The sequence below is a fragment of the Rhinopithecus roxellana genome, chromosome 11, assembly GCF_007565055.1.
Source record: "Rhinopithecus roxellana isolate Shanxi Qingling chromosome 11, ASM756505v1, whole genome shotgun sequence".
NCBI classification, from domain to species: Eukaryota; Metazoa; Chordata; class Mammalia; order Primates; family Cercopithecidae; genus Rhinopithecus; species Rhinopithecus roxellana.
In genome coordinates, this window is record NC_044559.1 from 6,198,482 (window position 1) to 6,213,665 (window position 15,184).

The 15,184-nt window shown below is 37.9% G+C and overlaps 1 protein-coding gene across 1 annotated transcript in view; it reads left to right on the forward strand.

The window, feature by feature from the left end:
• Positions 1 to 15,184, forward strand: part of GRID1 (glutamate ionotropic receptor delta type subunit 1) — a 791,729-nt gene that overhangs the window by 652,635 nt on the left and 123,910 nt on the right. Inside the window, exons 11-12 of the mRNA XM_030940876.1 lie at positions 2,224 to 2,548; positions 3,754 to 3,892. Of these exons, the coding sequence (XP_030796736.1) occupies positions 2,224 to 2,548; positions 3,754 to 3,892 (464 nt within the window). The remainder of the gene's footprint in view (positions 1 to 2,223; positions 2,549 to 3,753; positions 3,893 to 15,184) is intronic.

Here is a 15,184-nt window from a genome sequence, read left to right on the forward strand (position 1 = left end):
GTACTGGGTTGTGCAACCTTCATTATGATCTAGTTTTAGAATACTTCCGTCACCCCATTGAGATCTTTCATACCTACTTATAGTTAATACCATTCCCACCCCCAGCCCTAGGCAACCATTAATCTACTTTGTATCTCATAGAGTTGCTTCGGTGAACATTTTGTACACAAGATGTGGTCTTTTGTGTCACACGAGATGTGGTCTTTTGAGTCATACAAGATGTGGTCTTTTGTGTCTGGTTCTTTTCACATAGTGTGTGTATTTGAGGTGCATCCTTCTCTGCGGCTTCTGTGCCTTTCTGATACTGCATCCTCCATGGGTGGCCAGATAAATCCCTCCTCCCTTCATCCCTTGTGACTCCCTCTGTTCTTGACTTTTTTCTTGCACCCTAAGCCTGAATGGATTCTATTATCTATCCTCTTCACTCTGAAATCCAGGTTGCTGCACTCAATTAGAGAAGGAAATTACGAATCTGTCCAGATTGCTGTAGAAACCCTGTGTGGTCTCCAGAATCAGCTGGGCCCTTCAGTACTGCCAGAATCTTTTAACTTGTCCTCTGTTGGGCTCCTTGGCTATGTCTCTCAGAGACTGTTTAAAAAGTTTACCTTTCTTCTTGAGCTACCTAAGAATCTTCTATCCTTCCCAACTAAAAAAAGAAAAGGACTGTACTTCTATATCGGGGAAATAAACTGAGACTTTGGGGCATAAAATTGTACTTCTAATGCCTATGAAATTTACATCTGCAGGCACCTGTCATCTTCCACAGAGGGGAGTGTCCCCTGTCCCCTGTCAGTCTCTCCCACTGTCACAGGACAACCCCTCCACCTGTGTCATGAGTTGATTCCTTTGTGCCTCCTTCGAACCTTGCTCCATAAATTAGTTTACCTTCATTCTGTGTTATAAGCCTATCCTGCTCCACTAAATTTCTTTTTAAGCCCTTAAATATGCTCCAAACTTTCCTAATCCTAAAAATAGTCCCCGGATGTTGGGATTTTTAGAAGAGAGGCAAGAACCAGAGATGCCAGTGTGACAAGTGTAAGAGGAGGGTGTTGATAGGGTCACCTCCATATTTTGTCTTTACTCAAGGTATAGTATTAAATTTCAGTTTAGGACACGAGTATATCTGTCCCTAGCCCACATATTAAACCTTAAAAAAATCATTCCACGTGTGTTTCCCCAACTTGAGCATGGAGGTTGAATCAGTTGTCACTATTGGTCATTCTAAAAGAAACCGGTTCTGCTGATGCCTCCCACTTGGAGGGCCAAGAGCCCAGATCATTATGATGTCTGCCTTTCAGTGCTCTGGTGACTAAAGGAGGACTCTAGGCCCCATTGTCACCTGGCATCTACCCATCCAGACATGAAGCTTGTGATTGCCCCAAACTTGGCAGCTTCATCCTCACAGTCTGGATCCATCTTAATGGCGTTTCTGTCTGTTTTTGAAATGGAAGCCTATTTTGGAAGGCAAACATCTTGGGAGATAATTTTGAGGTCACAGTAGGGAACGTCCATAGAGATTCTTCACACCATGACTTTATCATGGAAGAATCAGCCTGTGGGTCTGCAAGCCATGAATTAAGGGTGGGGGAAGATAGAAGTAAGTAGATGACCCCTTTATTCTTTCAGTATTTTACTCTCTGGCATAAAGTCTACATATAAAACACTCAGTGGCTAATATGTTAATGAAGTCTAACGTAGTTGTAGAACTCACCATATAACTTCTGAAGTGTTTTAGAAAAGAGAGAGATCAATGTGGGATAATAGAGTCTGAGGGGTGTGATGAAGAAATGGAGTGTGCCTCTGGTCTTAACATGTAGGGAGGATGCAGACAGGCTTAGAAGAAGATAGAAGGGCCTTCTTGGTGAAGGGTAGAGGGAAACACAGGGAAAATAAAAAGAAGATAGCTAAAGTTTGGTAGGAAAACAACAAGCAAGTGAAGATAAACTATAATTCATAGAGAAATGAAGATGCTTTACTCGGCTCTTTTCTGTAGAAGTCGTTTCCTGAAGTTTTTAAAAGAGAGAAACTTGTAAGGTGAAGGAAATAGTAACAGACAACTTGGTGTTGGATTTTCCTTACAATATTCAGACTCTCAGGGCGCCAGCTCTCAAATCCATTCCTCTGAACAGAGCAGTTCAAAGGGCAGAAGGTGGACCTTGACCCAGGGCAGAGCCCAACAGTAAGCTGAGGACTGCCGTCTGATGAGATGGCTTTGCCTTTCAGAGAGCAGACTTGGCCATCTCTGCCATCACCATCACCCCAGAAAGGGAGAGCGTTGTGGACTTCAGCAAGCGGTACATGGACTATTCGGTGGGAATTCTAATCAAGAAACCTGAGGAGAAAATCAGCATCTTCTCCCTCTTTGCTCCATTCGATTTTGCTGTGTGGGCGTGCATTGCAGCAGCCATCCCCGTGGTTGGTGTGCTGATATTTGTGTTGAACAGGATACAGGCTGTGAGGGCTCAGAGTGCTCCCCAGCCCAGGCCATCAGCTTCTGCTACTCTGCACAGTGCCATCTGGATTGTCTATGGAGCGTTCGTACAGCAAGGTACCTTTCTGGTTCCCTGATCCTTGAATAGCTTTGGGGGCTTAGAAGAACTTATCCATTGGCAAAGTTCTCAGGTGCATTTTAGCAAAGTCATTTCAAATGCAATTTTACTTAATCTCTAGGACAGTACAAATATCATGTTGCACCAACTTCCCTGAGTAATATCAGAGATAAATTAAATGAAACAACAATAAGGAACTCAACTTCAATTCCTGATTCTCCACTTTAGATAAAATTAACTTTGGAGTTCTGCTTTGCACTTTTCTCCCCTCCTACATTAAAGTGATTGCTATGCACATGAGGTTGTCAATGAAACTGTGAATCTTGCTTAAATTTGATGACTTAATGGGAAAAAAAATCCCAATTGTGTTGCAATCATATAAGCAGTACTCCAGCCATTCTTGAGGTACAAATTCTCCTACCTTTGAGGGGTCCATATGGCACTTCTATCCAGTAGTGAGTTATAGGATTGTGCCATTGTGACTGGAGCAACAAATTGCAAAGTTTCTAATGTGAGTCTTGGTCCTGTTTGCACCATGGCAAATGCTTTGTGAGGTTATGTAAGGAGATAAGCAGTGAGAAGCTCTCTTCTCCTAACACTTTAGAGACCAAGGAGAAATAATTGGCCTCAAAGAGGCTAAACTTCTAACTAAAAGGCTCATGCCATGATTTCTGAAAATTCTGGGGGAAGAAAAGCCATCTAGAGAGGCCTGAATACTAATAAAAGTGATATGGGACATCCCATTTCTGAAGTTTAAAAGAAAGCCAGGGAGCCCTCCACGTAGGAGGTATTTCTATATTTACAGAATTCCCGAGTCTGCTATATATGAATTTGAAATTGGAAAGGGATCTTACATAAGGCTGCAGCCCTAGAAGTTCTTACCACTGTGAGGTAGAATCTCCTAACTGAAAGATTTTGATATTCAGATCCCCACCCTTGGTGTTTTGACGAACTCCACACCACTAGAAGCCCAATCCTAACTTTTCCATATTTTGTGGTCCTCTGCCCCTGTCCAAGATCCATGGTTTTAGGATCCTATCCCAGAATTGGCACAGATGCCCAGAGCCAGCTGGCAGTCACCTCCCTGGTTCCCAGCCCGTCACCAGTGATAGCCTGTGTGCCTGGCTGCAGGGCAGAGCACCTCCCTGGGGATGAGAGGGAGACCAGAAGCCACTGGCCAATCCACTTTTTCTGCCTCCCACAGGTGGTGAATCTTCCGTGAACTCTGTGGCCATGCGCATCGTGATGGGCAGCTGGTGGCTCTTCACGCTCATCGTGTGCTCCTCTTACACAGCCAACCTTGCTGCCTTCCTCACAGTGTCCAGGATGGACAACCCCATAAGGTAAGCCTATTCTTCCTTGATCTGGAGCCAGCAGCTCAGAGAGGCTTTAAAGAGGGTGTAAACCTTTCTAGGGCAGTGTGGTATGATGGAGAGAGCCCTGATCTGCAATCTGATGGTCTCCTGGAATCTTTAGTGCATGGAGAAGAGCTTCACTCCTGTTGTATTTTATCTCAGGCAAAATTACATAAATGTATAAATTCATTAAATAATATTTCCTGCAAATGTAATGCTGGCTACAAAGCTAAGAAATCAATTAACAAATTACATTTCCTCAGACATTTAAACATTGATTACAAACTTATTTAATAAAATTTTATAAATATTTAGTTAAAATTAATTTAAACCAGAAGTCTAATATGTTTTTTTCAATCTTCAAACACCTTAAAATGATTTTTTCAAAAATGCCAATTACCACAATAACTAGAAACCATATTTCATGCACATTTATATGATTATAAAATTATTGAAACCAAAGACTAAAAATATGTCTTCATTTTTACAAAATATTAAGATTGTGGCATAAAAGAACGAGCTAAATATAGCAAAATAACTCTTGGAAGTGACTTTATTTTATGATCAGATTCTCAAATATAGTGCAAATTATAAAAAAAGAACATGGACAAACTGCATTTGGTTTGGATGTATGGTTGCTAAAGTGGCCATAAGGCATGGATCTGTTGTACACTTCATTGGGTACGATATTGGTTTCAATATTACCTCTAACTTGATGTCTGACTATGGTTTTTTGAGCCACTGCTTTTAGTAACATCTCCTTTAATTCATCACACTCATTGCCATCATATTGGTTCTTTTGATCCATAGCTCTTAATCAAGTCATTTATACTCAACTAGCCTCTATGGGTCTCAACTAGCTGTTGAAAAGAGTTCAAACTCCTTGACTAGGATTCAAGATTCAGTATGATATTGTCTAATATCTTTATTAAATTGACATTTTTATTGAGATAATTATAGATTCACATGTAGTCGTAAGAAAAATTGCAGAGAGGTTTCCTAGGATCCTTTACCCAGTTTTCTCAATGGTAACATTTTGCAAAAGTCTAATATTATATCAAAACCAGGGTACTGACATTGATGCGGTTGACTGATTTTATTCACATTTCCCCTCTTGTACTCATCTCTCTGTGTGTCTGTGTATATGCATGTCTGCATTCGGATCTATTTTATCACTTATAAACTTGTATATCTGCACCACGTTAAAGATACTGAACAGATCTATCACCACAAAGATCCTTTATGTTGTTGTCTTATAACCACCCAACTTTTTTCACATTTCTTCCCCTGCCACTCTGTCCCCAACTCTGGCAACCATTAATTGTGCTCCATCTCTAAAATTTTGTCATTTCAGCTTGTGATATAAATGGAATAATGCCTTTTGGCTTTGGCTTTTTCACTCAGCATAATTCCTTAGAGATTCATCCACGTTTTCGTGCATATTAGTAGTTCACTGCTTTGATTATATCACATATACCACATAAGAGTAATATCACATATACCACAGTTTGTCTAACCTTTCCCCCATTGGAGGACATCTGGGATGTTTCAAATTCTTGGCAATTATGAAAAAAGCTTCCATGAACATTTGCGTGCAGGTTTTTGCGTGAGCATGAGTTTTCATTTACATGTGATAAACACCCCGGAGTGCAATTGCTGGATCATATGGCAAGTTCATGTTGGGTATTGTAAGAAAGTATCAAATTGCTTTCCAGAGTGTCTGTACCATTTCATATTTCTGCCAGTGATGTCAGAATAATCCAGTTTCTCTGCATCTTTCCTGACATTTGGTATTGCCATTATTTTTCATTTTACCATTCTGATGGGTGTGGAGTCATACCTCATTGTGGTTTTATTTTGCACTTCCTTAATGACTAATGATGCTGCACACCTTTTTATGTGCTTATTTGCTATGTATATATCCCCTTCCATAAAATATCTGTTTTTAACTTTTCTAAATGGATTGCTTATTACTTTTGAGTTTTGAAAGTTCTTTATATATTTTAGATACTAGTTCTTTGTCAGCTATGCGGTCAGCAAATATTTGCTGCCACTCTATAGCTTGTCTTTTCAAACTCTTGTCTTTTCACCATGAAAACGTTTTAATTTTGATGAGGTTCAATTTAGAAAATTATTTGCTTCACGAATCATACTTTGATGTCAAGTCTTTTCCTAGCCTGAGACCCTGAAGATTTTCTACTTTTCTTTTTTACTGAAAATGTTTGTATTTTACAATTCAGTCCACAATCAATTTTGAGATAATTTTATACAGTTTGAGGTTTAGGTTGAGAGCATTTTTTGTTTTGTTTTGTTTTGTTTTGTCTGTCTGTTTTGGTCGATGGATGTCCAATAGCTTTAATACTATTTGTTGAAAAGGCTATCCTTCCTCCATGGAATTGCTTTTGTATTTTGTGAGAAAACAGTTGGGCATATTTGTATGTTATCTAAATTGTCTATTCTGTTCCATTGTTATATATGGTCATCCCTTTGCCAACACCATACTATTGTGATTACAGTAGCCATAGCATAAGCCTTATTATAGGGTAGAGCGATTCCTTCCATTTTAATCTTCTTTGTTAGGATTATTTTAGCCATTCTTGGACTTGCATCTATACATATAAATTTTTTCACATTTGTATTTTTTGTTATTTTCAAAATTATCAGCTAAAGGATTTCAGAATTGTATTCAGAGCAAATGGACCAACTGAAAAATTAACCATATAACACAATTAATTAAAATTTTCCTATTTAATAATTAATAAATAATAAAGTATCAGTGAATCTAATAGTAGGTTGAGTTTGAACCCAGCTCAATAGTTAGTCGGCTAAATATTTTCCTCAAAAAATTGATAAAGTAAGTAGCCATTTACTCTTATGTTGATCTTTTGCTAAGTTTACTTATTTTTTCTTTATTGAGGTATTACTGACAAAAATTTACAGCATACAACGTTATGTTTTACGTTAACAGGGTCTTTCACTGAGAAAAGGTTTTAATTTTGATGAGGTCAAATTTAGAAATGTATTCTTTCATGGATCATTCTTTTGATGTTGTCTTTGTCTATCCAGAGAGCCTTAGGATTTTCTCTTGTTTTAAAATTCCTAACATTTTTATATTTTTACATTTTACATTTCATTCCACAATCAATTTTGAGTGAATTTCTGTATGAAATTTGAGGTACAGGCTGAGGTCTTTTTTTTCAGTCTATGCATACTGATATGATTTGGCTGTGCCCCCACCCAAATCTCAACCTGAATTGTATTTCCCAGAATTCCCACATGTTGTGGGAGGGACCCAGGGAGAGGTAATTGAATCATAGGGGCCGGTCTTTCCCGTGCTATTCTCATGACAATGAGTAAGTCTCACAGGATCTAATGTGGGTTTATCAGGGGTTTCTGCTTTTGCTTCTTCCTCATTTTCTCTTGCCACCACCATGTAAGAAGAGCCTTTCACCTCCCACCATGATTCTGAGGCTTCCCTATCCATGTGAAACTGTAAGTCCAATTACAATTTTTTTTTTGTTCCCAGTTTTGGGTATGTCTTTATCAGCAGTGTGAAAACAAACTAATACAGTAAATTGGTACTGGAAGTGGGGCATTGCTGAAAAGGTACCCACAAATGTAGAAGTGACTTTGGAACTGGGTAACAGGCAGAGGTTGGAACAATTTGGAGGGCTCAAAAGAAGACAGGAAAATGTGGGAAAGTTTGGAACCTCCTAGAGACTTGTTGAATGGCTTTGACAAAAATGCTGATAGTGATATGAACAATAAGGTCCAGGCTGAGGTGGTCTCAGATGGAGATGAGGAACTTATTGAGAACTGGAGCAAAGGTGACTCTTGTTATGTTTTAGCAAAGAGAGTAGTGGCATTTCTTCCCTGCACTAGAGATTTGTGAAACTTTGAACTTGAGAGAGATGATTTAGGGTATCTGGTGGAAGAAATTTCTAAGCAGCAAAGCATTCAAAAGGTGACTTGGGTGCTGTTAAAAGAATTCCGTTTTAAAAGGGAAACAGCATAAAAGTTCAGAAAATTTGCAGCCTGACAAAGCAGTAGAAAAGAAACACCCATTTTTAGAGGAGAAATTCAAGCCAGCTGCAGAAATATGCACAAGTAGCAAGGAGCCTAATGTTAATCCCCAAGACCATGGGGAAAATGTCTCCAGGCCATGTCAGCCCCTCCCATCACAGGCCCAGAGGCCCAGTAGCAAAATATGGTGTCATGGGCTGGGCCCAGGGTCCCTATGCTGTGTGCCGCCTAGGGACTTGGTGCCGTGTCCCAGATGCTCCAGCCATGGCTGAAAGGGGCCAACATAGAGCTTGAGCTGGGGCTTCAGAGGGTGGAAGCCCCAAGCCTTGGCAGCTTTCACGTGGTGTTGAGCCTGCAGGTGTACAGAAGCAAAGAATTGAGGTTTGGGAACCTCTGCCTAGATTTCAGAAGATGTATAGAAATGCCTGGATGCCCAGGCAAAAGTTTGCTGCAGGGGCAAGGCCCTCATGGAGAACCTCTGCTAGGGCAGTATGGAAGCGAAATGTGGGATTAGAGTCCCTACTGGGGTGTGGAGTCCCTATGTGGAAGTCAAGGAGTCAAGAATTGAGGTTTGAGAACCTTTGCCTAGATTTCAGAAGATGCATAGAAACGCCTGGATGCCCAGGCAAAAGTTTGCTTCAGGGGTGAGGCCCTCATGGAGAATCTCTGCTAGGGCAGTGCAGAAGGGAAATGTGGGGTGTGGAGTCCCTACACAGAGTCCCTACTGGGGCACTGCCTAGTGGAGCTGTGAGAAGAGGGCCACCATCCTTCTGACCACAGAATGATAGATCCACTAACAGCTTGCACCGTGTGCCTGGAAAAGCCACAGAGACTCAATGGTAGCCCATGAAAGCAGCCATGAGGGAGGCTGTACCCTGCAAAGCCACAGGGACAGAGTTCCCCAAAACCATGGGAACCCACCTCTTGCCTCGGTGTGTCCTGGATGTGAGTCCTGGAGTCAAAGGAGATCATTTTGGAGCTTTAAAATCTGACTGCCCGCTGGATTTCGGACTTGCATGGGCCCTGTAACCCCTTTGTTGTGGCCAATTTCTCCCATTTAGAATGGCTTTATTTACCTAATACCTGTATCTCCATTGTATCCAGGAAGTAACTAACTTGCTTTTGATTTTACAGGCTCACTAGCGGAACACACTTGCCTTGTCTCAGATGAGACTTTGGACTGTGGACTTTTGGGTTAATGCTGAAATGAGTTAAGACTTTCGGGGACTGCTGGGAAGGCATGATTGCTTTTGAAATGTGAGGCCATGAGACTTGGAGGGGCCAGGAGTGGAATAATATGTTTTGGCTCTGTCTCCATCTAAATCTCAGCTTGAATTGTATCTCCCAGAATTCTCACGTGTTGTGGGAGGGACCTAGGGAGAGGTAATTGAATCATGGGGACCAGTCTTTCCCATTCCATTCTTGTGATAGCAAATAGTCGCACAAGATCTGATGGGTTTATCAGGACTTTCTGCTTTTGCTTCTCCCTCATTTTCTCTTGCCTACACCATGTAAGAAGAACCTTTTGTCTCCCATCGTGATTCTGAGGCCTCCTCAGCCTTTTGGAACTTTAAGTCCAATTAAATCTTTTTTTTTTTTGTTCTCAGTTTCGGGTATGTCTTTATCAGCAGCATGAAAACAAACTAACACAGATACTTAATTGCTCCAGCACTATTTGTTGAAAAGGCTGTTCTTCTTCTATTGAATATAACATTTGCATGTGCACTACGAAATGATTACAATGAAGCTAAGTAACATATCTGTTACCTCACATAGTTATCAGTTTTTTGTGTGTGATGAGAATATTTAAGATCTGCTGTTTTAGCCAATCTCAAATATATAACACAATTTTATGAATTATAGCCACCATGCTGTACATTATATCTCCAGATCTTATTCATCATACCTAACAAATTCTGTACTATTTGACAAAAAGCTCGTAATTCCCCCACACTCCAGTCCCTGGCAGCCACCATTTTCTGGCAACCAATAAACTTTCCGTTCCTATGAGTTTGACTCTTCAGATTCCAAATATAAGTGAGATCATTCAGTATGTGTCTTTCTGTGCCTAGCTTATTTGAGTTAACATAATATAATATTTGAGTTAACATAACATAATATCCTCTAGGTTCACCCATGTTGTCACAATGGAAATATATTTTATTTATGTATTATATATATTAATTATATATAATGTATCACATTTATATATTATATGTATATTTAATATATACAAATAATTACATTTATATACATTATGTATGTGTATATATAATCACATGTGTATACATTATATATGTGCATATATATAATATATCACATTTTCTTTGTCCAATTATTTGTGGATAAAATGTTAGGTTGATTCTGGCTGGGTGCAGTGTCTCACACCTGTAATCAAGCAATTTGGGAGGCCAAGACGGGCGAATCACCTGAGGTCAAGAGTTCAAGACCAGCCTGGCAAACATGGTGAAACCCAGTCTCTACTAAAAATACAAAAATTAGCCAGGCATGGTGGCGGGCGCCTGTAATCCCAGCTACTTAGGAGGCTGAGGCAGGAGAATTACTTGAATCTGAGAGGTGGAGGTTGCAGTGAGCCAAGATCATGCCACTGCACTGCAGCCTGGGCAATAGAGTGAGACTCCATCTCAAAAAAAAAAAAAAGTTAGTTCTATATCTTGTCAATTTCTAATAATGCTGCAGTGAACATGGTAGTGCAGACAAATATCTCTTCAAGATACTGATTTCATCTTCTTTGGCTCTGTATTAAAAAGTGGGATCACTGAATCATATGGTACTTCTATATTTAAGTTTTTGAGAAATTGCCATACTGTTTTCCATATTCTTATCATCACTTGTTATTTTTTGTCTTTTTTTTTTTTTTTTTTTTACCATAGCTATTCTAACAGGTGTAAGGTGATACCTCATTATAGTTTTCATTTTTATTTTCCTGATGATAATTATGTTGAATATTTTTTCATATATCTTTTGGTCATTTATATGTCTTCTTTTGAGAAATGTCTATTCAGGTCCTTGCCCATTTTTAAATTAAATTATTTGTTTTGTGGTTAGTGAGTTTTTGATTTCCTTATATATTTTGGATATTAGCACATTATTTGATTTTCTGTCATTTTTCAAGTTGTCTCTTCACTTTGTAGATTGTTTACTTTGCTATGTGTAAGATTTTTAAATTTGATTTAGTTTTTTATCTGAATTTATCTATTTTTGCTTTTGTTGCCTGTGCTTTTGGGTCACATCCAAAAAATCATGCCCCAGACTAATGTCAAAAAGCTTTTTTCTTCTGGAATTTTTACAGCTTCAGCTCTTACATTTAAGTTTTTAATTTATTTTGAGTTGATTTTTGTGTATGGTGTGAAATAAGGGTCTATTTTCATTCTTTTGTGTGTGAATATTCAGTTTCTCCACCATCATTTATTAAAAAGACTGTCTTCCCCATTGTATGTTCTTTGCAACTTTGTCAAAGATCGATTGACTGTAAATGTGGCAATTTATTTCTGGGTTCTATTCTCTTTCATTGGTCTCTATATCTCGTTTTATGCCAATACCAGATTGTTTTAATTACTATGACTGTATACTATATTTTGAAATCAAGTAGTGTGATGTCTCCAGATTTGCTTCTCTTGTTTAAGATTGCATTGCTATTCAGAGACCTTTTGTAGTCACAGGAATTTTACGATTTTTTTTTTCTATTTCTGTGAAGAATATCACTGGTATTTTGGTAGGGGTTATACCAAATCTGTAGATCACTTTGGGTGGTATTAGCATATTAATGGTATTATTTTTTCCAATCCATGAATGTAGGATACCTTTCCATTTATTTGTGTCTTCTTCAGTTTTTTCACCAATTTTTTTTTTATTTTTTATTTTTTTTTTTTATTTTTTATTTTTTATTATTTTTTTTTTTGAGATGGAGTCTCGCTCTGTCGCCCAGGCTGGAATGCAGTGGCCAGATCTCAAATGACTGCAAGCTCCGCCTCCCAGGTTTACGCCATTCTCCTGCCTCAGCCTCCCGAGTAGCTGGGACTACAGGCGCCCGCCACCTCGCCCGGCTAGTTTTTGTATTTTTTAGTAGAGACAGGGTTTCACCAGTTAGCCAGGATGGTCTGGATGTCCTGACTTCGTGATCCGCCCGTCTCGGCCTCCCAAAGTCCTGGGATTACAGGCTTGAGCCACTGCACCCAGCCACCAATGTTTTATAGTTTACAGCATAGCATACAGATTTTTCACCTCCTTGGTATAATTTATACACAATAATTTTATTTTTATGCTATTTTAAATAGAATTGTTTTCTTGATTTGTTTGTAAATACTTTGTTGTTAGTTTATAGAAATATTCCTGATTTTTGTATGTTTATTTTGTATCCTGCAAATTTACTGCACTATTTATTAGTTCCTGCATTTGTTTGGTGAAGTCAAGGGTTTTCTATATAGGTCATGTCATCTGCAAATATATGCAGTTTTACTTCTTTCTCTCTGATTTGAACGTCTTTTCTTTCTTTTTTTTTTTTAACTTTTACATTCAGGGGTACATGTACAGGTTTGTTTATAGATAAACTGTATGTCATGGGGGTTTGATGTACAGATAATTTCATCACCCAGATAAACATAGTACTTGAGAGTCATTTTTTTCTGATACTCTCCTTCCTCCTAACCTCCACCCTCAAATATGTCCCAGTGTCTGTTGTTCCTATATAGCGTCTATCCATATGTTCTTGTTTAGCTTCCATTTATCAGTAAAAACATGTGGTATTTAGTTTCCTGTTCCTCTGTTAGTTTGCTTCAAATAATGGCCTTTAGCTCTATCCATGTTGCTGCAAAGAATATTATCTTGTTCTTTTTTATGGCTGCATAATATTCCATGGTGTATATGTATCACATTTTCTTTATCTTTTATTTATTTGTATTGCCTAACTGTTCTGACCATGCCTTCCAGTTCTGTGTTGAATAGATATGGTGAGAGTGGGCAATTTGTTTTGTTCCCAATCTTGGAGGAAAAGCTTTTAGATTTTTACTGTTGAGTATGATGTTAGTCATAGGCTTCATATATGGCTTTTATGATGTTGAAGTACATGACATTTAGTCCTAATTTGCTGAAAGTTTTTATCATGAAAGATGTTAAATTTTCTCCAATGATTTTTCTACATCTTTTGAGATAAATATATAATTTGTATCCTTCATTTTGTTAATGTAGTGCCTCCCATATCTTGATTTTTGTATGTTAAACCATCCTTGCATTCTGGGGGTAAGTTCCACTTGATCATGGAATTTTTTTTCTTTTTTTAATGTGCTATTGAATTGGGTTTGTAAGCATTTTGTTGAAGATTTGCACATCTATGCTATCTGGGATATTAGCCTGTAGTTTTGTTTTCTCGAAGATTCCTTGTCAGGCTTTGATATAAAGGTAGTGGTGGTCTTGTAAAATGAGTTTGAAAGTGTTCCCTTCAATTTTTTGGGAAGTGTTTGAGAAGGATTGGCATTTTTCTTTCTTGGGAGGTGTCTGATTACTGTTTCAATCTTATTACCAATATTAGTATGTTCAGATTTTCTGTTTCTTCAGCAATCAGTCTCAGTAGGTTATGTTTCTAGAAATTTATTCATTTCTTCTAAATTACTCAGTTTGCTGTTGCAAAATTGTTTATAGTGTTCTCTTATGACCCTTTCTATTTCTGTGGTATTGATTGCTTCTCTTTCATTTATAATTTTATTTATTTGAGACTTACCACTTTTTTCTTAGTCTAGCTAAAGGTTTTTCAATTTTGTTTGTCTTTCCAAAAAAGCCAATCTTAGTTTCATTGACCTTTGGTAGTGTCTGTCTAGTCTCTATTTTATTTGTTTCTGCCCTGATCTTTATTATTTTCTTCTTTCTGCTAACTTTGGGCTTCGTTTGTTCTTCTTTTTGTAGTTCATTGATATATAAAGTTAGAATATTTAAAATGTTTCTTTTTTAATGTAGTTTTAATCAACATTAACTTCCTTCTTAAAAAGACTCATGCTGCATCCTATTATTTTTGGTATGCTTGTGTTTCCATTTTTATTTGTCTCAAGAATTTTTTTAGTATCCCTTTTTATTTTTTCTATAATCTACTGGTTGTTTCAGGGATGTGTTTAATTTCCACATTTGATAAATTTTCTTATTTTTCTCTGGTTATTGATTTCTAGTTTCATAGCATTGTGCCTGGTGAAGATACTTGATATGATTTCAGTCTTCTCAAATTTGTTAAACTTGTTTTGTGGTCTAACATGTAATATATCCTGGAGAATGTTCCATGAAAGTTTGAAAGGAATGTGTATTCTGTGGCTATTAGATGGAGTGTTATGTATGTGTCTGTTAGGACCATCTGGTCTACATTGTTGTTCAAGTCTGTTTTTACTTACTGACTTTCTGCCTAGATGATCTTTCCATTGTTGAAAGTGGGACATTGAAGTCCCTGAGAATTCTTGTATTGCTATTTCTCCCTTCAGTTTGGTCAAAATTTACTTAACATATTTATGTGTTTAATATTGAATGCATATATGCATATGTACACATGTGTGTCTATTTTGTTGGATATAAGTTTAGTCAACCTATTCTATTACCACTTGCATGGAATATCTTTTTCCATCTTTTTTCTTTCAGTGTACTTGTCTGAATCTACAGTGAGGCACCTGTACACAGCATATAGTTGGATCATGTTTAAAATCATTATGCTGATCTCTACTTTTAAATAAATGTTTATTCTGCTTATATTTAATATAATTTCTAAGAAAGGACTTAGTTCTACCATTTTGCTATTTGATTTCTATATGACTTACATCATTTGTGTTCCTCATGTTTTCTGTTGCTGCCTTCTTTTGTGTTAAATGGATATTTTTTTCTTTCTTTTTTTTAATTATACTTTTTAAGTTCTAGGGTACATGTGCACAATGTGCAGGTTTGTTACATATGTATACTTGTGCTATGTTGGTGTGCTGCACCCATCAACTCATCAGCACCCATCAACTTGTCATTTACATCAGGTATAACTCCCAATGGCATCCTTCCCCCCTCCCCCCTCCCCATAATAGGCCCCGGTGTGTGATGTTCCCCTTCCAGAGTACAAGTGATCTCATTGATCAATTCCCACCTGTGAGTGAGAACATGCGGTGTTTGGTTTTCTCTTCTTGCAATAGTTTGCTGAGCACGATGGTTTCCAGCTGCATCCATGTCCCTACAAAGGTGACGAACTCATCCTTTTTCATGGCTGCATAGTATTTCATGGTG